The following is a 24267-nucleotide window of genomic DNA, read 5'->3' as shown; positions in this document are numbered from 1 at the left end:
AGCATCCTGATCTTTATCTCTCAGCTTATGGTGAATTTCATTGTAGTGCAAATAAAATAGAAAAAAAACCCAGCAGAGTTGTGAAGCAGTAGGCTGGACTTCTGTGAGTGTCTAAATATTAAATAATATGAAATATAGATCAAAATACTATTCTGGTCAAGTGAAGTCCTGAGAAGATGGAACCTATGTGAGCTGCATATTCATTATACCTGATAAAAGATATGAGATAAGATAAGTGAAGATGTGCTGTGTCATTTTACACCCAGCTCATCTTTGTCACTGATTGCTTTTGGAGAACCTTCAGTCAGTGTTCTGATGAAATGTTATGTTGTTTTTTAATTATTATTATTATTATTATTATTATTAGCAATGATGAAGCTGAAAGTCTGCACAGGTAAAATGATGATGTGTGGAAACACGTTGACTGAGAGAGGGAGGAATAGAGAACGGAGAGAGTACACCTCCCTCCTCCTCCTGTTTCGCTCTGTGGATGGGGAGAAGGAGGAGGAGAAGAAGAAGGAGGAGGAGGAGGAGGAGGAGCGTCATAACACCGCTTTTTGAAGGACGCAGAGCTGCGGTTCGGAACCTGGCTGAGAAACCAAAATCCAGTCGGTACCGGTCGTGGGTGGAGATAAAAACACCCCGGATGTAGGAAGACGGCGTCCTGTAGTTCTACGTCGGGTATGAGAAGCCGTCGCACATGTACATGCGTAGCCTACGTATTTAAATGTGCACTGGCTGGACAGGCGGTGAAGAGAGGGTCGTAATGCTGAGTGGACAGCAGCGTTTCTCCCTGTGTACTCCAGCCGAGACGGGCCATTGACAGGAGATCCGCACATCTTCTCCTTCTTCTTCTTCTTCTCCTTCTTCTTCTTCTGCAGTGCAGCTCGTCATTACAACCAGATGCTCTCCGCCGGACCGGACCCGTTCAGTTTCATGCCGACCGGAGCCTGAGCCCGAAGGATGCAGGTGAAAAACCAGATCTGCACCGAGCGGAGCAGCACCGACGACCCGGAGCAGGATGACAGCGAGAAGAAGACCTCGTGTTTTTCCAACATCAAGATCTTCCTGGTGTCGGAATGTGCTCTCATGTTGGCACAGGGCACCGTGGGAGCATATCTGGTGAGTGTCCTCCGTCCCTGTCCTCCTGTCCCTGTCCCCGTCCAACACAGTGTTGGTCTGACGGTAAACGTCGCATCTCGGGTGTAATGTCTCAGGTAACAGGTAGCAGTGAGTAACGGTGCCGGTGCCGGTGATGCGGTTAATAATGACTTATTATTGTGATGACATTAGAATAATCACATCCTCCAGCTTCCACTGATTGATGACTTGCTGCGTATTATCCATCAGGCCTATGCACCATCTGCATGACACAAAGCGCGTCACAGCGGCCGTAGGCTCCACGTTGTTGCTGGATGTGTTTTTTTTTTTTTATATATATATATATAAATATATATGGATGGTGCGTTGGAGAGCAGGTTTACCAAACGCTGGTCAGGAGCTCCATCAGACCTGACCGGCTTTGCTCCATCCTGCACCCGTATGCCTCAGCAATGCAGGAGGCCTTTGACACTGGAGGAGATGGGCCTATGAGATGACGTGATCACCACAACAGAAAGCAACAATAGCTTCTTTTGTATTTACACAGCATTCCCAGTGACAGTTAGATGTGCTGTTTCATGCACTGATATCTTTAGATTGATTTCTATAAAGAGATTAAGATATATTCTGAGGATGAACTGATCGGTGAAAGGAGTTTAGGAGCCAAAGGGAAATAAAAATGAATGCAAAAAAATGTACTGATGTTGAGTGAAATTGAAGTAGGCCTATCTCACCTAACACCATACATATTCCAAAGCCATGTTTGATAGATTTAGACAGGCGATGAATGAATTCTGAAGTGCAATGTGAGTAATGTCAGCTGTTTATTGTGTGGCCAGAGCCAACCTCAACAACAGCAGTCGTTAATATAACTGTGTGGTCTACCTTCATTAGTCAGAGATGGTCCAACCGCTTACTGTGAATCTGTATAGATGTGAAAGAAAGATGCCTCCTAATTCAGAGATGTTATTTGCCTAATCAAAGTCAAAGCCTCTGAAAGGTGTCAGCACAGTCTTTATACTATAAATAATAGCACATGAAGGCTGGGATTTAATTTTATTCTTCATGAGGGCAGGACAATCAGTTGATAAAGAACCCATCTTCACACACAGTCACATCAGCACAGTCTAAGAAGGCATTTTAAAAAGAGGCAAGGTCATGGGTCAGTTTCTTGATCAGATCTGACTTTTATATTGGTGCAGCTTTTGCTTGCTGGTTTTGATGAGAAAAGAGGCCTAAATTGTATCACACTGTACACAGTCACATATCCCAGTAGAGATGTTGAAATGGAGGCTTTGTTGTGGGAAAAGATGCAACTTGCCAAAATAAAAGTTCTTCCATGATGTTTGTTGGAGACTGCAGCTTTGCAGAAACACAACTCAGCTTGTTTTAATGTGTTTTGCACCGGTCCCAAATTGAAAGTGCATAAGTGTTTACCTTGAAGACTGCAGTGGATCTTACTCCTCTAAACCAGCATCCCAAAAGAAAAGTGCACCTTTAGCAAATCCCGCTGCAGACAAAAGCACTGTAGAAGCACTGCCTTTCCTCCCCAGTATAAAATACAGTTTGTCATCATCTTTTATTCCCTGTCTCTTTTTTTAATTCTGCCACTTAGTTGGTTCACATTGTACATTCATTCTCTATTCTTTTTTTTCCAGTAGCACATAGTTTTTTTGTTTTGTTACACAAATAAAATACCGTAGAACTTTAAAGAGGACAAAGCTATGATGACTCACGACCATCACTGTCAGCAGAGAATCACCTACATAACCTTATAGGGTAAAGTCTAAACATCAAAATCAAATGTTTAAAGGTTTTCTCTAAATCTCTACAACAATTTGTATTATCTGTAAACATCGGAGTGGAAGTGGACTAAAATCTCTAAATCTAAAAGGTGTAGAGCCGCTCCATCAGCAGCCATCATACATAACGGCTTCATACATAAATCTTCTAGGACCGCAAGAGTAAATCTTAACCCTGTCGTTTGGCTTGGTGGCCTTTGAACTGTGTCCTCTCATCTTATAACATCAGGGAAATATGAATTATAACTTTGTAATGATTGTAAGTCAGCAGTGGAGAAAATGTGTGCGCTGAATGTTCAGTAGATGTAAAGTAGTCATTTTAACTTATTGTTAACAGACCGTCAGCTGTACCGTCTTGTCTGTCAGTCCCACACATGTACCGTATGGTTGGGCCAAGTACAGCATGACTAGACCGAGGGCATGGTTGTTTATCTTATAGTATAACTATTAAGTAAGATTAAAGTGGCCCTATTAAGCTTTACCACTTTTTCCCTCTCCTTTAGTGTGTTATATATTTTTGTACATGTAAAAGGTCTGTAGAGTGTAAAACCTGAAGTCCACGCCTAAAATGAGTTACCCCCCTCAGAAGCTCCTGAGCTGCCTGAAACGGCTCCATTGAATTCTCTCCTTCACTTCCGTAACTTTATGAGGTCATAATGTAACGGACGTGACATAAAACTCCTTCAGTAACAAAAGAGAGAGACAGAGCTGGATTTTGTTTTTTGCGGACGTCAAGTTGAGAAGACGCTGTGCTCTGCTCTGTGAGGGGAAATGTCCTTTCCAAACTTAATGTTGTGTTCGCTGCATTTCGCCGAGGACAGCTTCAACAGTGTTTTGAACCGCTCTGGAAGACGGGGTTGAATTCTGTTTGTAAGGGGCAAGACATTTCAGAAGCATTCGAAACGTTGACCAATCACAACAGAGCGGGACTTTGCTTTATGGAGGGAGGAGCAAGCGCTACAACGGAGCGTTTCAGAGAGAGGGTGAGAAGAGGTGCTGCAGGACAGCCAGGATGAGAAATACAAGGCGGATTATGAGCATTAACGCATGTAAACATGTTGTAACTGTAACTTGAGATATAAATATGCACCCGGAAAATAGCATAATAGGGCCTGTTTAAGATACACTCTTCAGTTGGACCATAACATATACACCCTTTTACAACCAATGTTATCAAAAAATATGCGTTTGCATGTTTGTAAGGGAACCAACATTTTTCCCCAGCTATCCAGACAAACTAGCAAGCTTTAAACAGTATATATCAAAACTGTTAACAGTATCAAAACTGTTTGCTGTATGTTCGGATTTCAGAATCAAAATTCCAAGTGGAACGTGTAGTAACGTCGTTGCTCGTAGTAACTTCTGGCCACTTGCTAATGTATTCTACACACTCACTAATGGCACACAGATCTGGAAGTCAATATTTTGTAGGATGCATTCGCCTTCTTTGGTGGTAATGCCCTTGCATAGCTTGACAAGCTATTGCACGTACTTCTGTTGCCAAACTGCGTGCGCACACTTACATCAGTCATCATTTACGAATCGTGAAAAGGTCTAAATCTCTGATTGGTTATCCTGTTGATCAATTGCTCAAGTAGTTTTTCAAGTACAAAAGGTTCCAACCTCTTAAATGTTAGGATTTGAAGCTTTTGAGGCTGGTTCTGTACTGTTGGTAGGAAAACAAGAACATTAAAGTCGTTATTTTATACTTTTTGAAATTCTGGCACTTGTTACTATTTTCTGACATTTTATTGGAGAAACAATTCAACAGTTAATTAACATATTAATGGATAATACAAATAATCACTAGTTGCAGCCTTTTTTAAGAAATGTTCTGACTTTGCGATGGAGTTTGGTGTTACAGAACAAACAGGATAAGCAATAGGCTATAAAAAAAAATGGACCACGTACACAATCTCTCTTGTTTCAACTGCATAGTCATGGTTTAATTCTCCTTTCCAACTGGAATTATTTCAAGAGGTCTTGGGGCTCATACTGTACTTTCTGCTGTGGATGAATGATTAACACAAGTCAAAAATAACTCCTAACCAACCTTTTACCGGCAGTCCTGTAGATGATCCGGCGCTCATTTGATGCAACGAGCCACTTCATCACTTGCACACCCAGAACACAGCTGCTGCGACGTGGTTGTGTCAGTTTCATAATTAGAACAGCTGCGTGAGGTTTTCTTGCCTAAAGCCACACACATGCACACATTTCTTTTTCTCAGGTTGGCATCAGGCTAGCCTCAGGGTTGTTTTGGGTGGAGGAGGAGGTGGATGAGAAGTGTGGGGATGAAGGTGTTGGAAGCAGAGCAGGAGCAGCTCAGCTACTGTGTGTCTTAAACATGTTGTTGATTCTGGTTCATGTGGCAGATGGCCGGCGTTTACTGAATAGCACCTGAAGCTCAATGCCTTGCCTTATTGTTTAGCACAAACATTTAAATGTTACACAAAATATATAGTTTTTTTGTACTTCTGACAGATTTAGTTCAGTTATTAATAGTGTGGAATCTATACATTATTAACTGCTGAATATAAAATCAAGTGTATAAACGTTTTGGCTGTGATGTCTTTTTTAAATCCTAAATTTCTGCTAGTTGTAAAACGATTAACACTTGCTCGCCCTCTCTCTCTCCCTGCCAGGTAAGCGTTCTGACCACTCTGGAGAGACGCTTCAACCTCCAGAGTGCAGATGTGGGCGTCATCGCCAGCAGCTTCGAAATCGGCAACCTGGCCCTCATCCTGTTTGTCAGCTACTTTGGCGCCAAGGCCCACAGACCCCGCCTGATTGGCTGCGGCGGGATTGTCATGGCACTAGGAGCGCTGCTGTCCGCCCTGCCGGAGTTCCTGACCCACCAGTATGAGTACGAGGCCGGGGACTCGTGGCACGCCGAGGACGGCAGGGACATCTGCTCCAACAACTCCAGGTCAGAGAACCGAGACTCTGGGTTCAAATGTGGCAACAGAGCCAACACCAACATGATGTACCTGCTGCTGATCGGAGCCCAGGTTCTGCTGGGAATCGGAGCCACACCTGTCCAGCCTCTGGGAGTGGCCTACATCGATGACCATGTCCACAGGAAGGACTCCTCACTGTATATAGGTGAGTAGCACTGATCATAAAACCGAAACATATAAGCTGATAGGGAAGTCTGTGTTTATGGCAGTTATTGTTTAGTGTTGTCCAATACATGAACAAACTCATTTGTAACACTGAGTCCTCAACCTGAACAGAGAACACTGAATCACTAGTGTCAATAAATCAAAAGCTTTTTTGCTGGTTAAAAGCGCCGTCAAACACCACAAAAACCACATAGACAATTATGATGTGATAAACATGCTTTGGGAAACAAGTAAAAAGACCCTGATTCAGAATCACAGAAAATATAAAAGAAGAGATTAAGGAATAGTTCCACATTTTGAGAAAGTGATTCAGCCTAATGGCTTGTTGGGAATAGGATGAGGAGATTGATACCACATTAATGTATATACACTAAATATGAAGCTAGAGCCAGCAGGCATTTAGCCTCCCTTAGCTTAACTAGACTAGAACAGGGGCAGCTAGTCTAGCTCCAGCATCTCCCTGTAAACCTAAAACTTGTCGTTTTCACATTTCTGGTCATGTAAAGATTAATTGAATTAGTCAAATTTGAGAGGTGCAGGTATAAGATACTTTTTTATTTTATTTTGGTGAGAGCAAAGCTAGCTGTTTCCCCTGTTTCCAGTCTTTATGCTAAGTCCAGCTAATCGCCTGCTGGCTCTAACTCCACATTTGGGGCGCGGACAAAAGGGTGGTATCAATTCTCTCGTTTAAATCTCGGCTTAAAAGTGAATTAGCGCACTCCCCAAAATGTTGAACTATTTCCTTAATGATGTGCGCGTGTTCTCAAAGGCTGTTGAATATGACGTTTGGGGGCGAAGGTCAGTAACACCAGATGTCTTTCCGTCCACACCAGAAGATGGAGTGTACTGCTAAAGTTAAATACTTTAGCAAAAGTTAATATTGACTATGACATCCAAAACAACCACAACATTGGCCGTAAATGAGCTCAAATGACCTAATAATCAATGATGAATAATATTTCGAAGTCCGAGCAATAAAAAAAGCAGAAAACAAAGAACTTTGATACCTAAACGAAATGTTAACAAGCAACTGTTTGATTCTTCATGCTCTTACAATTGGTGTGTCTTGGCACTCCAGTTAGCTAGAAGTAATAAGAAACAATGGCTAATGGCATCATAAAATCGGTACAATCACAATATCTATCAAGGTGAATGGGCTGATTATGTTGGCATGATAGAAACATGACTGTGACATTAATCATTAACGTGTGCACTAAATGATCAACTCTCCTTAATTAACTCAGAGGCTCATTTTAGAAAAATATTTATAATATTTAAAAATTATATTTAACAAAACTGGATCACTGAATCATAATGAATCATGATAAGTTAGACGAATGGATAATGGAGGGTGCGCATGCAGCAAAGTACGTAAAAGAAAGAGCTGTGGTTTGGAGCTAAAGCAGTTTAAGTCTTTAATGTGCACTACAGTTGATAGATACAAATGTGGTCACAATCAAATCACAATAAATGGAAAAAGAAACCAGAGTATACAGCAGATGGTTATATATATATCATGAGCTATGACTATATTCTACTTTTTTCGTGTTTTATTCTTTTGAACAGCACATCACAGCGTGTACAACAATAAAAAAACTTCAGTTCCTATTATATAATGTGCTGAAATGGTTAGTGCCGTTGACGAAGAATGCTTAGAAGAAAGTCAGGAGAAGGAAATATAAAAGAACAATGTCATTTGAAAATAATACATCTAAGATTTGAAAGCATTGCTAAGAAAAATTTAAGACATACTGTTTATAGGGCCCTATTTAACCTGGGTTTTTTTTCCACATTCCAAATTATTTTTCCCTAAATTGTTTGTCTTCAGTTTACATTTTTCTGAATTGTGTTTCTTTATGATTTAAGCAAATTTTGTCATCTGAATAAATGCCTAATCATATGGTGGATAAATTAAATTTCAAAGTATTCAAACTTTAATGACCATATGTTGTGGAAATCATAGGCCCTACGCACAGCTCTTTATGTAATGATACTGACCTTGACTGAGCCTTCATGCTAGTGTCTCAGCCTCAATAGGGCAGGAAAAGTCTAAAAAAAGTTTCCTCCTTGCAGGATCAGTGTAGATTATAATCTCAATTCCAAGTAGTATATGAATCATATATATCTGTATTCTTTCAAGCAAATGCTGACTGCTGCGGTGTTACCACAGTCAACCACCAGTTATCACATGTCAATCAGAGTGTCTGATGATGTGTCGTCTTTGTCTGTCAGCCGCCGCTGTTTGTGATCTTCCTTAAAGATCACTAACAGGCTTTGATTAGAGTGAGGAAGTGGCCATTTTAATCAGTAGTGCGGGTGCACTGACAATAGTAATCTACGCTCTCTGCTGAACCTGTCCTCTCCTCTCTTGTAGCGCTCATCAAGACACATTGTGTGTCACGCACACACTGTGTTTGTGTTTGCGTTTTTGTGTTTGTGTGATTACATTTGCCTTTATCATGTTTAGTAAATCTGACTCAAATAAGGAGGTTTAGTTTCAATGTAGATTGTTCCATGTTTTACGTCCAGAATAAAATAAGAATATCAAAAGTGCTCACAATTTAATTTTTTGGTATATGTGTCATTGTAGGAGATGAGACACGGTCCAGCAAAGTGTTTCTGTGATACTGCGCTGCACAGTATTGACTTGGTTTTGTCCTGCCCTGATAATGACTTTGGCCAGTGGGTGGAAATGTCTCTGGCTATTAAACATGTTAGTTATGTGTGAGGGGAATGCGTGAGTCCATCAATACTAATATAGCTATTTTATGATTGTGTTTACTGAAGGCCTAGGTTCATACACTGCCATGATGGTCAGTATTTAGTGGCTGATAAATGCCAAAGGTATTATGCAACAAGAGGACTGCAAATTTAAGGTCAGAAAAGCAGTCTTGTAAACAGAAGATTACAGAGGAATCATTTAATTGTTTTTAATATTTTCTTAATTGTTGTGGTTGGCGGGGAAGTTGTCGTTCTGATCCTGTACTTTCTTACCTAAGCGCCCCTGAGCAAAGCACTTTATTCCCAACTTCGTTTGGCAAGTGTTCAGTGGTCAGCAGCAGAGGACTGCAGTTATATTTACAGCAGAAACCAATAGGTCGACATAACACACATTACAGTCCGTCTGCCAAAGTTGCCAAGGCAACAGTACAGAGACAGACACAGAGGCTCTTTGCCATTCCTGTTCTTCGCATCGCTCAGCGACCTGCTAGTAGCAGAGCTCCATCTGGGGAGATGAAGAGACAGAGGACAGGAGACAAAAAAACCTCACATTGTTATTAAAGTAAGGAATATAAATTAAATTAGATAGTAATAAGATCTTGGAGTACTTTCTCTTAGCAAAAACTCTGGTTCCTCTGTGGCTTGCAAATAAAATGCAAATGTGATGGGTTAATAGCAATTTATAAAAAAAAAACGTACTGACTGTGTGAAAATACTTTGGTCGATCTAAAAGTTACTCTTTATTGTCCTCTTTACATTTTTGCAAATACAAAAATGATGTTATTCAGATTGTATCTGTAATTATTGGTTGTTGTTATTGACTCTGAAATTGCATAACGGCACTTCTTATTGAAGTTCGCACTCAATTTCAAATTTTACAGCTGAGTATGACATTCAATTATTGTATGATAATGTACACTAGTAAAACCACCATCACATTAAAACCTTGAGGAGCTGATGCAGCAATAAGTCAAAGCTCAGCTGTAGTTTGTTTTATTGTGTAAGAGTTATTTTGCTGTCCTTAAGCTCCTCTTCTTGTGGATTCATCAGTTTGCCCTTATAGGAGGAACGAAGGCACTTCGACAAAGTAAAAATACAGCCTTGTTGGCTACCATGTGGCTAGTTGCTCCTCCTCACAGGTTTCTCTGTTCGTCCTTGGCTAGTTGCGGTGTCTCTGTTTGCGTCTGAGCGCAGACCTCTTGCAGGGTGAGAAGGCCTGCGGTTTGTTCTGTGCATGCTTTGATCTGTACAGTCTCTGTCAGCAGCACTCAGAATGGAAGAGATGAGAGGGGAGGGAGGAGATGAAGAAGGGAGGGAGGGATGGACGGACAGAGGACAGAGCAAACAAGGCTAGCACAGCCCCCAACCACCCACCCTACTCCCCAGCTTGGCGCGAGGCCAACTCAGATAACTGATGTTAGACATAACACTTGATATTTCCTTTGTATTTAGAATATTTTAAGTAATTCACTACATTTTACTGATCATGATGCTTTAATGCTGCATCGCCCCGTTATAATGTGATAACCCATTAGCACAACTACACATTTCATTTCTCTAAAATTCCCAATTATTCCATTTGTAAAATAACTTAAAAAAACACATGTTCATCCTGCTTGTGTTTCTTCCAGCTTTTACAAAAACTTGCATTTTAAATTAAGTTTAAGGTTTCCTTTTTTTGCTACAGCATTTACTGTTTTGTAAATTACACTTCCTGCTCTCTTTTGAGAAAGAGAACAGTCCACTAAACATAAAGTACAGTCAAGGTTGATTGGAATTTGATAAGTTTTGCTGGTATTTAGTCATAAACCAAGCTAGTGGACAACTTGAATTTTCCCCTGATGATGGCACTAAATGAGAAGTAAACCCGATCACCAACATTTACAAAAATTCTTCCTCAGGGGAAGAGACATTTCGACTAAAGCTACAAATGTGAACCTGCTTGTGGCACTAGAGAAAAATCTCTCTCGGGAACATGAATGTCTGTACAAAATTGAATGGAAATCCAACAAATCATGATCAATCACAGTGCCAAAATACTAACAGTTGACTCATGCATGATTTTGCCAGAGAAGGACTAATGTGATCTGAGTTTGACTTTAAGAGTCAGAACTGTTTGTAAGAATGAGTCTGATTTTAGATCTGTGATGGACTGGATCTGACAGTCCAGTCAGGCGACCAAGGACATCCCTTAACGGCAATCCTTAAAAAAATACCACCATCTTCTGCTTTTATTTTTACATTCTACAGCTGTTTGTAAATTTCGTGCATTGTGTTTTGGACTGAAATCTTGACTCAGATTTGGAATCATGGCCACTGTTGTATGTCCTGGCTCAGTGCACCGCGCCCTTTACCAGTCCACAAGAAATCGTCGCTTTCATAACATCCCCCAAGCTTCTTCCTTTGACACTTACAGATAGTCTATTATGCTTTTCTTCACACCACCCCCTCTCTACTCGCCGATTTTTTTTTTTTTTTTTTAACAATCCAGGCGTATTGATTGCCATGGTTACCTCCTACAATGGGACTGCTGCGTCCACCGTTGTGGCTCTGGAATTGCATGGAGCTCAGTTTCCATACAGTACATGTATGTTAGGTGCTGCTTAGTATTTATGCTGCTTCCAGTTTCAAGGTGGTGGCCTTGTTTGAAGAGCTCAACATGTGAAAACACGATTACATTGTAAGAAAACCCCCTGAATAATGCAGCGTGACACAGAAGCAGTTAGGAGTAGTTTAGCAAACATCTAACCAAATGATTAAATATTAAAGTAGCAGTTCTCCACGGGGCCCGCTGACAAACCAGATGATAGAGGGAGAGGCGGCTCTGTTATGGCCACTTGACCCAACACATGGATCATTACTGCCTGAATGCCAGATTGAGGACACTGGGAATACTCAAGAGCAAACCATCAAACACTACTCAGGTGTCATGGCACATGTTCTCCATCATGAACCTGTCCTGTATCTGTTCTGTGTCAGTCCTGTATCCTGTTCTCTCTCAAATGTTGAGTAGGCTTTCACTCAGCGTCCAGAACTCTGTGTGCGTTCTTTCTCCGTATCAACGTGAGCAACAGATCAGGCAGCTGATTGGTAAAAAGAAACAGACCATTTTCTCAGTTAGCTGGCCACCAGATCATTGTGCCATCTGGAGGATAAGACGGCAACAGACAAAGTCAGCATGCTAACATGAGAACAAAGACAATGCTACCTAATGTTTAGTTGCTGTTAATATTCACTCTTGTCTCTATCTTAGTTTAGTATGCTAACATTTGCTAATTAGCACTTAACAAAGTAAAGCTGAGGAGGCAGGTTTGGACTATACCTAATGATGACACTAAATGAAAGTCAGTGGATCATTAAAGTTATTAAAATGAAATCTGTGGGCAACATGAAGGCCAAATTTCATTGTCCATCCAAACCTAGTCTCACTCATTTCAGTCAAAAACGCAAATATCAACCTCATAGTCGTGCTATAAGTCAGGGGATGACCCAAGTCTCATCCTCTGGACACTTTGGGTATGTGAGCCAAATCTCCCACTGATGGACCAACAATGCCTTCCTCAGAGCCACGCCGCTCCTGTTGCTAATAGAAACTCATGCACCTTTAGTACATGGACAATTGGACAAGATGTTGAATCTGTGTGTGTGTATGTGCATACAGTTTATATCCATGTGTGTCCATGTCGATTTAATATTTAAAGTCTTGACCTCCGGCTTATATGACCAGAAAATGGCTTCCCATAGAAAGACTAACCCACTCCTGAGCTCTGTTGACTACAGTGTAATGTCCGAGCCGGATTGTAATTGGATTATTGACTGCTGTCTTCTGCATGACTGATACCCCAGTCGAAGGCAACTAATCCTCCTATCTATTGTATCGGTCACAGAGCCTTCAACAGAAAAGCCGCTATTCAATTACAGTATTCATGTTCTGCAGCTTTTTTTTTTTTTTTTTTTTTTCACAATTATGTAGCCCCAAATAGTTTCTGTTTTCCTCCCTAATGAGGTCCAGTATGTGGTGCTGTGTACATTTTTGTGTCTTGCTAAAGGAATATGTAAATCTTTTGCTATACAGTAAACATCGGTCTTTGTGAGTACCACAGTAACACTACAGAGTATAGTCTTTGTAGACCGCTCAAATGCCGCCAGTTTTTCTTGTTTTTCATATATTTGCATTTATCACATTTTCCCTTTTTAAAATTGCCCTTTGAAGTCGAGCCATACAAATGATTTGTCAGTGGCACTAGCAGCATGCCTCTAGGGATGACCTGTCAGCCCATCACTCTGGTCGAGACTGAAATATCTCATCAACTGATGGATTGGCATGAAATATTGTGCAGGCATTGCATGGTCCCCAGAGGATAGATCGTACTAACTTTGGTGATCCATTAACCTTTCCTCTAGCGCCACTATGAAGTTTGCATTGGTGGTTTTGAGTGAAATGTTGCATCATCTGTTTGATGGTCTTGACATTTGGTACACACATTCATGTTCCCCACGGGATGAATTATAATAAGTCTGATTATCCCTTAACTTTACCCCCAGCTACATCATCAGGTTAATTTTTTTTTTGTGCAATGCTTTGTTAAAGGACCAAAACCTCCAGAACTAATGACATTCCCATCAGCATAAGCTGTGTACTTTGTATATATTGCTTATTAGCAAATGTTAGCATGCTAACATGCTTCACTTAGATGTTGAACATAGTAAACATACCTGCTAAACATCCCCATTATTCTAGCATTGAGAGCATGCTAAAATGCTCTCAATGACCTTAGCATTTTGCTCAAAGCACTGCTCTGCCTAAGCACCGCCTTATAAGTGAGTAGTTATTCAGATTAACATCATACTTTTTCTAACATCATTTTATCAGCTGTTGAAATCTTTGACAAACTATGACATGCTGTTACACCTTCTCATTATTAGGTGAACGCAGAAAAGTACCTCAGACCAGTTTTGGCAACAACAGGAACGTTTTAAGGTCTGCAGCAGAGTGCTAAATGGCAGCAACAATACAGCACAGTACTGTAAAGTACAGTAACCGATAGTACACAACAGTACAGTAAAGTAAAAGAGCATCGCAGCCAGAGGGGTACAGCTCTGCAGCCGCTGGGTCAGCTTCTCTCCTCCTGCCTCATATCTTAGCCCCTATTCATCGCTGTAATGCGTGTAATGAAGCGCTGTGAGGCTGAGCGAGTCCACTGCAGCAAAATGTTTTTACTCCAGTGGAGTTATTACTCTTCCGCCGTAGGACAGCAGAGGAAGGAATGGACGCTGACTCAGCACACGCTGTCTGCTCAGACCGGCCCAGGTTGTTTTATATGTGCACCTTTTAGGAGCACCTTTGCCAAGATACAAAGTGCCAGTGAGTGAACCGTGCCATAATGTGAGTCTGAGTGAGAAATTATTCATGCGCTGGCAGTGTGACCAGGTGGAGGAGCCCTGCCTCATACAGTATGACCTTGTCTCTGCTGCATTCATCGCAGCCGGGAACAGAACACAGGCATTACCATCAAGTTAAGCCTCTTCTGTTTTCACAAGATTAAAGGAGCAGTGTTAACAGTAAAAATGACCAGGTGGCTACAGAGCACTGAATACATTGCATATATTGATTTGTGTTGTTATTCCAAAAGAACCCTCTACAAATCAGTTAAGTACCGCTTGTTACTTTACTCATCCCGTCCATGGTTTTAAATACACACGTAGTCTTCAGTAAAATAAATCCCCTTCTAACGACTTTAAGGTCAACTTCTATTTTAGGTACGATTTCTTGATCCACAGGAGGAATTTGGTATCTTAGAATATAAAGAAATGAACAAAATATATTTCAGCCCGCTAGGAGAATGATTTAAACAGTATTACAGCATTTGAGCATTTACCAGTTAGCTGGGAAATAACATATCCAATAAGTATAACTGATCAAATAAAATAAAAAATATATAAATAAATAATTTGAATTATGGAATAAATTATTATATCTGATTTCTGGTGAAAATGTTTGCCGTTTGCTGCATTTTGGCATTCCTGTGATATTTTTGAGGTGGTAGTTTAATGCTTTTAAGCAGATTATAACTTATTATAAACATTTAATGGGCATCATAGAAGATAATGTTACCAAAGTTCTCTCTGGCATTGTTTACTCCTCATATTCTCATAAATAACCATCCAGTTAACCGCCAACAGGGTTGGATATCTATAAAGCTTTTTGCTTGACATCACTCCTTGTTCTTGTTTGTACCTGTGTGTTTGGTTTATAATAGAGGTATAATTGTACTTTTGAAATTAAAAGCAATATATTCAGGACTTTTTTTAATAGCAATACCATCCTTTTAGGAACAAACCCATGTTAGATTCAGTCCAAGTTGCAGACTATATTATTTACAGTATTAAAATCACTTAGCCATACAATTTCAAAGAGAGGAGGGGCTGCTACATCCTCTTCAAGCTCTCAGTTTAAGTGAAGTGTCTCTACCTGCCATCTCCAAATGGCTGGGTCAGACAAGCTGTCAGAGTTTTACACGGACATCTAAGTCATCTCTAAAGCTTTTACCGGAGTTTCGGCACTTTAATAAATAATCCTGTGAATTGTGCTTTGATCTTACAGTTGCCTTCAGCCGTCTAGGTTCATGTGACGCTGTGGCACAGATAAACTAATCTCCCATTAGTTTGTTGTCTAGCAGGAACGTATTACTGGACCTTGATCTTTATTTTGTGCCTGTGTTCATTGCCACAGCTCTCAGACAAAGCAATTAGAAAATAGAGTCAAGAAGGAAACAGCAGTCTTTTATTTAATTTTTTTTGCATAGAAACAACATTGTAAATACATTAAGGTTCCCTCTGGAAATATTTCATAGTGCGCAGCATCTCCAGGGCAGAGCGTGTACTGCTAATACAGCCCACAGCGTGTGTTTGAGATGGGTGTCAGATTTAATTCCCTCGTGTCAACCTGCACCCTTCTCTGCCCTTTTAAACCTCATGTACCTTTGGTAAGACATTTTTATTGGATTATATTATATATTATATATGAGGTAGAGATAGTTCTGGACAAAAAAATATACACGTTAATAAAACATCCGTGGTATTTAGTTCATCCTCTTTGCAAACGCATTTAAGAATTTGATTCCAAAATCAGATCATCATTGTTTGTAAAAATGACTTTAGTGACAGAACTATAGTTTAAATGATGGAGGGTTATTAAAGGATAATTTAAAACACAGGGGAGTAAAGTCCATGAATAACTACAGACTAGATGAGAATAGTATTTAATGAAGAACTTATTGTAATCATATTAATTTTTTCCCCAAAATGTACCCTGTAGTTTATATAGTTTAGGAATGGTAAAGGCTCTCTTTTACAGGTGTTTCATTTATTTTGCTGTGTTTTAAGTGTAACAAATAGTGGCATCACTGCTAAATAAGCTTTCTGAGGATGATCACTCTGAACGGCTGGTTTCACAGCTGTAAACCATCTCCCTGTGCTTTATGTCCCCGAGGCATCAATCTATTGATATGTGCTGCTACACTGTTGCTCAACTGAGGACAGCTCTCATCCTCGGCTACACTGAGGCAGAACTGCAATCATTGGAAAGTCAATAAATCCAGAGGGATTTACATGCAGCTTCTTATAAACAATCCAAAGTTAAACAAATCCATTGAAAATTAACCTCAGAGGCATTTTTCTAGTCACACTTAATATGTAAACTAAATTATAACTGTATAATAACAAAGAAATATACTCTCATACTTTTATATGTTTCTAAATCTAAAAAATAACTTCCTGAAGGTCACAATCACATAAAATAAAATCACAATATTAATCCCCCTTGCCATTTATTATTTCTTAAATTCTGCTACACCATTCCATGTTGTCTCCATAATAGATTATAATTTCACATATTGTATTTATTATAAAAAACCAGTATCCAATTTTCTTCCAGCAAAAAAACAGAATCAGAAACTGTTTTACTGCAAAGCAGGTTTGCACATAAAAGGATAATGTATTGGTGTTTTGGTGCATAGAATTGAACAAAAAGTAAAAGAGAATAGACATTAATATAAAATATCAACATATACAATAGATATGTGAGTCCTAAAATTTAATATTTAAATAGTGTATATAGTTTTAACTATATGCCTACAATAATAGAAGTGTTACTGTATTGTTAAAGCACCAGTAGTTCATGGCAGTAAAAGAATGTGACTGGCCTTCAGCCGTGTCTCCAAGGAAATGGCCTCAGAAGTACCAACTGTTGAGTCCGGACCACAGACTGGCATCAGTCCTGAATGCTTCTCCTGATGGGCGTCGAGCAGCTGTTGCTTTAGGATTATGAGCTCTCCGTCTTTTCTCACGGCACAACAAAGCTCAGCGGTAATTCTCCGTCATCATGCATGCTGCTGCTATTGTCATCAGCTGTTTCACCTCAGTGTAGGAGTCACAGTGAGGCTGGTTGTGTCCACAGGGACGTTTAGACAATATGGAGCTTTGGTGTTTTGTAGATGAGATTGGCTGGTATTGTGTTATTGAAAAAAAATAAACTTGAAAACTGGACAATGTGGTCGTGAAATCATCACAAAACTCTCCTGTCCACCTTTATGTATCTGACTGTAATAATTTGAGTTACTAATTATACATATTAGGCTGCCTGTGTTCCTTTAAGACCCCAAATCTGTGGAAAGAATTTCGGATGTGGTATAAAAGACACTTGTGATGAATCACAGTGTCCCTGGCTCAAGTATTCCTTATCTTTTCTCTCCCCTCATTTCCTCATCAAAAGGATTCAAAAAGTACCTTAAAAATAATTGTGGATAAAATGTGTTTTTTTCTTGAGGCAGGTTTTCAAATGGCAACCGGAAATCAAAATGGCCTAGACAATGTTGGTTTCTGACTTATGTCATGGAGATTTTATCTTAAGAAATGCATTGATAACGCGTAGGTTCTCAGATTTATAACCGGGGATAACCACGTCACTAATCATTACATCCTTCACAGAAAAAAAAAAAAAAAAAAAAGGCCCGCCCTGTCGTTTTTTTGAGTAGGGAGCGGCCACTTCTGCTCTAGACTATTTTATTAGCAGTGAGGCTACTGGAGCTCACTTCTGTTTTTCCACTTACCACCGGCATGGATAACTTAGTTTCAGTGCAACACACACACACACACACACACACACACACACACACACACACACACACACACACACACACACACACACACACACACACACACACACACACACACACACACACACACACACACACACAGTCCTGCACAGTCTGCTGTTGCTTACTGGAAACCTCTCAGCCTCTGGGCCAAAGCAGGCCAGCGCTGCTTTCAAGAGAAAACGAACCCGAGCTGCTGCATCAGTGGCTCCCCACTGCTCTTACACTAAGAACCCATTTCCTGCTCGATTATTTATGATCCTGCGGGATAATCTAGTCTTAGATCAATTACTCTGTGCAACCTATGAGCAGCATATTACAGTGATACGAATAAATCTGCCAGTGGGAGACATCTGATGAAATTTAAAGTCCCTTGGCATGATTTCAGTACTTAATCTTTACTTGAATAGAATGCATTTCATTCTCTGTCAGTGGATTTCACAAACAGAAGTGTGATAGGTAGCTCCATATTACCACAGATTTAATAAAAGGGCTTCAGTAATGGACACTTGATACACAGACTTGATACTATGCTGCCCTCTGCTGAAGGATAAGGTGAAATGCACTTACTGTAAATCTAGCTTTTTTTTGTTTCTGGCTGATAGACAGTAGATAGATTTTAATTAAAAAAAATTAATTCAGAGGCATAAAAACGACTAATGTGTTGTACAGATGGATATCCACACAAATGTATATACACATCATCACGCACACATAGGCATATACATACAACCACACATATACATATATCTACATAAATATAAAAACACATATAAATAAATGAAATAAAAATATTTTAATAAAAATAAAGTAATAAATAGAAGATAAATAGATAAGTAATTAAAGACCAAAGACACAATAACTGCAGATATAAATAAACAGCGGGGACAAATAAAATAGAGATTGTTGGAGAGAATTAAAAACACAACAAAAGACCAGATAATAGAAACAATAATAGTCATGATAAATACTCTGTTTGTACAAGATTTCAATTGTTGAAGTATTCTGATGACTGTACAGCTAAGCTCAGTTAAAATAAACTTCATTAAATAAACTGCTGTTCGATTCCATTTTAACTAACTGACTATTTTCTGCTCTCGCTCTCTATCTTTCTGTCTTGCAGGTATTTTATTTTCAACATTAGTGTTCGGCCCGGCCTGTGGCTTCATCTTAGGTTCTGTCTGTACCAAAGTCTACGTCGATGCTGTCTTCATCGACACCAGTGAGTTGTTTTTCCATCGCAGTAGTTATGTTTATAGTTAATATTTGTATTGAACCTTCTGGGAAGTTAAGAAAACTAAATATATTTAATCTTCTTAAATCCAGTTTCTTCACATTGATCAGTGAAATTTCATCTATCAACATCATTCAACATCCCTCCTTTGTGGTAAATGTCCCTGCCTCTTGTCCAGGTAAGCTGGACATCACCCCAGATGACCCTCGCTGGATCGGGGCGTGGTGGGCCGGCTTCCTCCTCTGCGGTGCCTTACTCTTCGTCTCAGCCCTCTTCATGTTCGGCTTCCCCCAGGCGCTGGACGAGCAGGACATGGACGGTGGGGCGAGAGTGAGCAGGCCATGCTGCCTTCATCCCTGACCCTGGAGTACCAGGGCTCCAAACCCAACGGGGCCGTTCATGGCTTCGATATGAACAGCGGACTCTCAGTTTGTGAGCATCTGAGAGGTAAGGAGGAGATCAGAAGGGTGGAGATACTGAGGAAAAAGGGTTAAAGAGAAGTGAGGAGTTTCCAAATGAAACATTAGATTTAGTTAATCTCAGAAATTATAATTTTCTTCCTCCTTCCTATCCCTTTTCTCCATTTTCTTCTCCATTGACGCAGTAATCCCCCGGGTAACCAGGCACCTTCTCTCCAATCCGGTGTTCAGCTGCATCACGCTGGCAGCCTGCATGGAGATCGCTGTGGTTGCTGGCTTTGCTGCCTTCCTTGGAAAATACCTGGAGCAGCAGTTCAACCTTACCACCTCCTCAGCCAATCAGCTGCTAGGTAGGCGGATCATTATCTTGTCTGAGTGGAGGGCAAACCCTCATTGTTCTGTTTAACAATCAACAAACAAGAAAAAGGGGAAATGTAGATATAATGGCAACATTTGTGCAGTGTAGAAACCTCTACTAATGAGTCAAGATCTTTGGGAACATATTGGACATCCTTGTCTTTTCCTCCCCAGGTATGACAGCCATCCCGTGTGCCTGTCTGGGTATCTTCCTCGGGGGGCTGCTGGTGAAGAAGCTGAACCTGTCAGCTCTGGGCGCCGTCCGCATGGCCATGCTGGTCAACCTGGTGTCCACCGCCTGCTACGTCTCTTTTCTCTTCTTGGGATGTGACACCGGACCTGTCGCCGGGGTTACTGTAGCCTACGGCAACGAGTAAGCAGGGCAATCAACTGATGCATATTTTGATAAACATGTTTCAGCTAAACATGAGTTGCACTTCAGCATGTTAGACGCTAAAAAATATGCTAAAATACTAAAAAGAATTCTACGGATTACAACTTTTTTTGTTTAGATGTAGCTATGAAGCTATTATCATTTCTGTTTACATTGATATATAGTGTAGCCGTGCTGATTTTAAGATCCAATCCCTACCTTTCTTGTCACCATGAGAGACAAGATGATTAACTTGGAGGTTATGTTAATGATTTATGGAACTTTCTCCATAATAATAGAAACAATAATAGTCATGATATTGTGCATCACCAGTAAAAATGGCAGCAATGCTTGAGCTAAAGAAAGGAATCACAGACACTGCTCTAGTATCTTTAATAATATGTCCCAAAGGAGCCAGCCTGTGCATTCTCTGTGCTAACTGTGCTTTTAAAGATAATTCCACTCTGAATCATGACAAAACTTTGGTTGAGTTTAACTACGTTTCTCAGTAGCGTGATGGTATCGTCGCTGTTTTCTGAATCAGATAGCTTTTCAGCTCAGCTCTTCTTCTATTAATCAAGTAGTGAGGTAGCGTACACACAAGCAACATTTTCCCGAGTATTTCGGAAGCTCGAGCGCTGCAGAGCTTTTCTGTTGTGGTCTTGAATGAAACTGTCAGTAAGTGACACCGCAGCCATGCACGGACGTTTACGTTAAGCTGACAGAAGCCGTTTGACTTTACATCACGTACCAATCCTTGGGCTGATGCTTACATCTCTGCTGCAGCAAGCCTGAGTTGACATGATGGAAAGTTAGCAGAGGGTGAGCTGTAGGCCTGCACATACGGCCATGAACACACACAGTTTAATTATATGAATATGCTACAGTGTAGTAGGCTACACTGCGGCATAAGTGCAAGGCAGGTGGATATAGCTATGATAGAAAGGTGCATGATTGTCCATGGATGTTAGAATTAAGTGGGCATTATTCATTAGAATTTATATTATTATTAATTATATTATTAAGTACAACCAACTTTACATTAGGCCTCTATATATTTAAATTGTATTATATATTTTAATATTACCGGAAAAATTGAATTCATTGTTAAAAGAAAAATGAGCTTGGATGTTTTGTCATGTTTCTGTAGCTTGTCTTGCTACACTTCTCTGTGGGTGGAGCTTTAATTAATGCAGATTAACTAGTATCTTAGCTCACTACACTTTATAAGTAGCTTGCCCAACACTGTATTTTTTTTCTCCATTTGATGTGAACATCGTACAAATGTGCTCCCCAACATGACCTTTGACCTCCTCCATAGGACGTTGCGGTCCTGGCAGCGACCTGAGTCGCCGTGCATCAACAACTGTAACTGCTACACAGCATCAGTGAGCCCTGTCTGTGGTTCCAATGGAGTCACCTACCTCTCGGCCTGCTTCGCTGGCTGCACCAAACCAGTGAGTGAAGCTGTCAACACTGACTGGAATGAGCTGTGTCATGATGACTTTGGACACGGGAGAGCTTATACTAAATGCCAGAGACAAGAATACAAACATATATAAACTCTGCATCAGTCCTGGTTTGGATAAAAACATTCTGATGTCCTTTCTTGTCTTTGTTTCAGAACCTGACCAGCTGCGCGTGTATATCCAGCACCAGTGAAGACGCGGTGGCTTTACCGGGGAAGTGTCCCAGTCCGGGCTGTCAGCAGGCCTTCCTCACCTTCCTTTGTGTGATCTGTGTGTGCAGCATGATCGGCGCTATGGCCCAGACACCCTCTGTCATCATCCTTATCAGGTAAGGGGACCTGTTGCTATACATAGACCGACCACAAGAGGGAGCTGTTGATGTTTTAAGCTGCTCAAAGGCAAAATGATGGATTCACTTCAGTCATCTTTAGCACAAAGCCATACTAACACACAGGGCACCACACACATAGTGTCAATAAACTGTACACATGAGCAGAGCAGTATAAACATCACTCTACATAAATATAGTAAATTATGCACATCTGACTGCTATACCAAACAATGCTTTGGGTTTATAATAATTTATAATAAAATGTCAATAGAATTATTATTATTGAGAAAAAAAAAGTTTGACTTTTTTACAAGTTTAATGCTGTGATCAGTGAACATGTCGACAATGCTAAAAACGAAGACAGCAGGTGCATGTACACAAACAGTGAGAGGATTATTCCTGTTTCTCAATAATAGTTTGACATTTTGGGAAACACTCTTATTTGCTTTGTTGCCGAGAGTTAGATTAGAAGATCAATGCCACTCTCGTGTACGGTGAATATAGAGCTACAGTCAACTGACGGTTAGCTTAGCTTAGCATTAGACCGGAAACAGGGGTCAACAGCTTGCCTGGCTATGCCCAAAAATAACAAAATCAACCTACCAGCACCTCTTAAGCTCCTTGTTTCCATCCTTAAATCTCAGCTAAGCTAAGCTCACTAATTGCTGGCTGTATCTTCTTGTTTATTGTACATATATGAGAGTAGTACAATTGTTCTATCCATCTAATGCTCAACAACAAAGCTAATAAGAATATTCCCCACATTGGGTTAAAATAAACACCCAGGTTTCATGTAAATGGTAAAGATGCCAAACTGTCAAACATTTTACAGACCAGTTACTACACCTACTGTATTTGCCGTAGTTATGTGTGCACAATATTCCACAATAGTCTTAACTCTTGTCTTGTTTACAATCAATTTGATTTCAAACCTCATTGTTGCATTGTTGCCCTGTTCCTAGATCACAGCATGGGCCGCTTTAGTGTGAACAATGTAATTATAACTGAAATAAATGATGACCTGAGTGACAGATATTAGACCGAAGATTTCATAATTGTATGAACCGGTTACTTGCCACAACTTTCTGGTTTTTGCTCACCAGTACAAAGTGTTTATGCCAATTCTCTTTGCTTTCAGAACTGTAAGTCCAGAGCTGAAATCTTATGCCCTTGGAGTTCTGTTCCTGCTACTGAGACTGATTGGTAAGAAATGTAGTATATATATTGGCTTTATATACTTTACTGTCATGCTAGTGAAAAACAATTATTTGTTCCTCGTTTGACTTTGTACACATTCTGTAATACAATGCTGAGTTCAAGACAACTGTTGCCCTGTAGTTTTGCTCTGTGATCACCTAGATTGAAATGACCTTCATCTGTCTGTGTCTGTTTGGATATAAAGGGAGCTCAAACTGGTATGATTTTTGAACCTCTGTTTGCAATCCCCTCCCTCTGCAGGCTTCATCCCTCCCCCTCTGATCTTCGGCATGGGCATCGACTCCACCTGTCTGTTCTGGAGCTCCGTCTGCGGCGAGAAGGGGGCCTGCATGCTGTACGACAACGTGGCCTACAGGCATCTGTACGTCAGCATCGCCATCGCCCTCAAGTCGTCGGCCTTCATCCTGTACGCCACCACGTGGCAGTGTTTGAGAAAGAACTACAGGAAATACATCAAGAACAGCGAGGGTTACCTCACGCCCACCGAACTCTTCGCCTCCAATGTGACTCTGGACAATTTGGGCAAGGAGATCACCCAGAACCCAGCCAACAGGACAAAGTTCATATACAACCTGGAGGACCCAGAGATGTCTGACAACATGGAGTCTGTTTTATAGTGGCGGTCTGCAACTGGAACTGTAGACTGGAGCTGAGGCCAATAATGTGCAACTGATCTGAGGTGCGATGATTCCTCGGTGTCGTATCAGTGTAGAAGAATGTTCTCAGTAAGGGTCTTATCTTCTTCTCACCCAAAACATCAGACATAATGAAAATAATTGAAGAGATGTTTCCCAAAATGCTCTATATCCACATTGCATTTTTTACTAAAATACAGACGATCCAATACATTTTGGTCAGAGGAAGTCATAAGCTGACCTTTTTTTCACATTTATTTAATTCGACAGCAAACATGGGGAAAGAAATGAGGAATGATACGGAATGACTTTGCAGTTAATGCATCA

At 40.4% G+C, this 24267-nt stretch overlaps 1 protein-coding gene across 1 annotated transcript; it reads left to right on the top strand.

The window, feature by feature from the left end:
• Positions 1–948: 948 nt before the first annotated feature.
• On the top strand, positions 949–23922 carry LOC129108168 (solute carrier organic anion transporter family member 3A1-like). The gene is given in 11 exon segments (XM_054619863.1): positions 949–1122; positions 5549–6008; positions 19028–19126; positions 19317–19457; positions 19460–19585; positions 19743–19907; positions 20089–20287; positions 21609–21744; positions 21912–22084; positions 23226–23290; positions 23546–23922. Coding segments are annotated over 11 exon segments (2100 nt in total). The 5' UTR covers positions 949–963.
• Positions 23923–24267: the final 345 nt, after the last annotated feature.

Source organism: Anoplopoma fimbria, chromosome 2 (assembly GCF_027596085.1).
Source record: "Anoplopoma fimbria isolate UVic2021 breed Golden Eagle Sablefish chromosome 2, Afim_UVic_2022, whole genome shotgun sequence".
NCBI lineage: Eukaryota > Metazoa > Chordata > Actinopteri > Perciformes > Anoplopomatidae > Anoplopoma > Anoplopoma fimbria.
The sequence above is the reverse complement of the archived record's forward strand: the minus strand, read 5'-3'. Positions and strand labels throughout refer to the sequence as shown.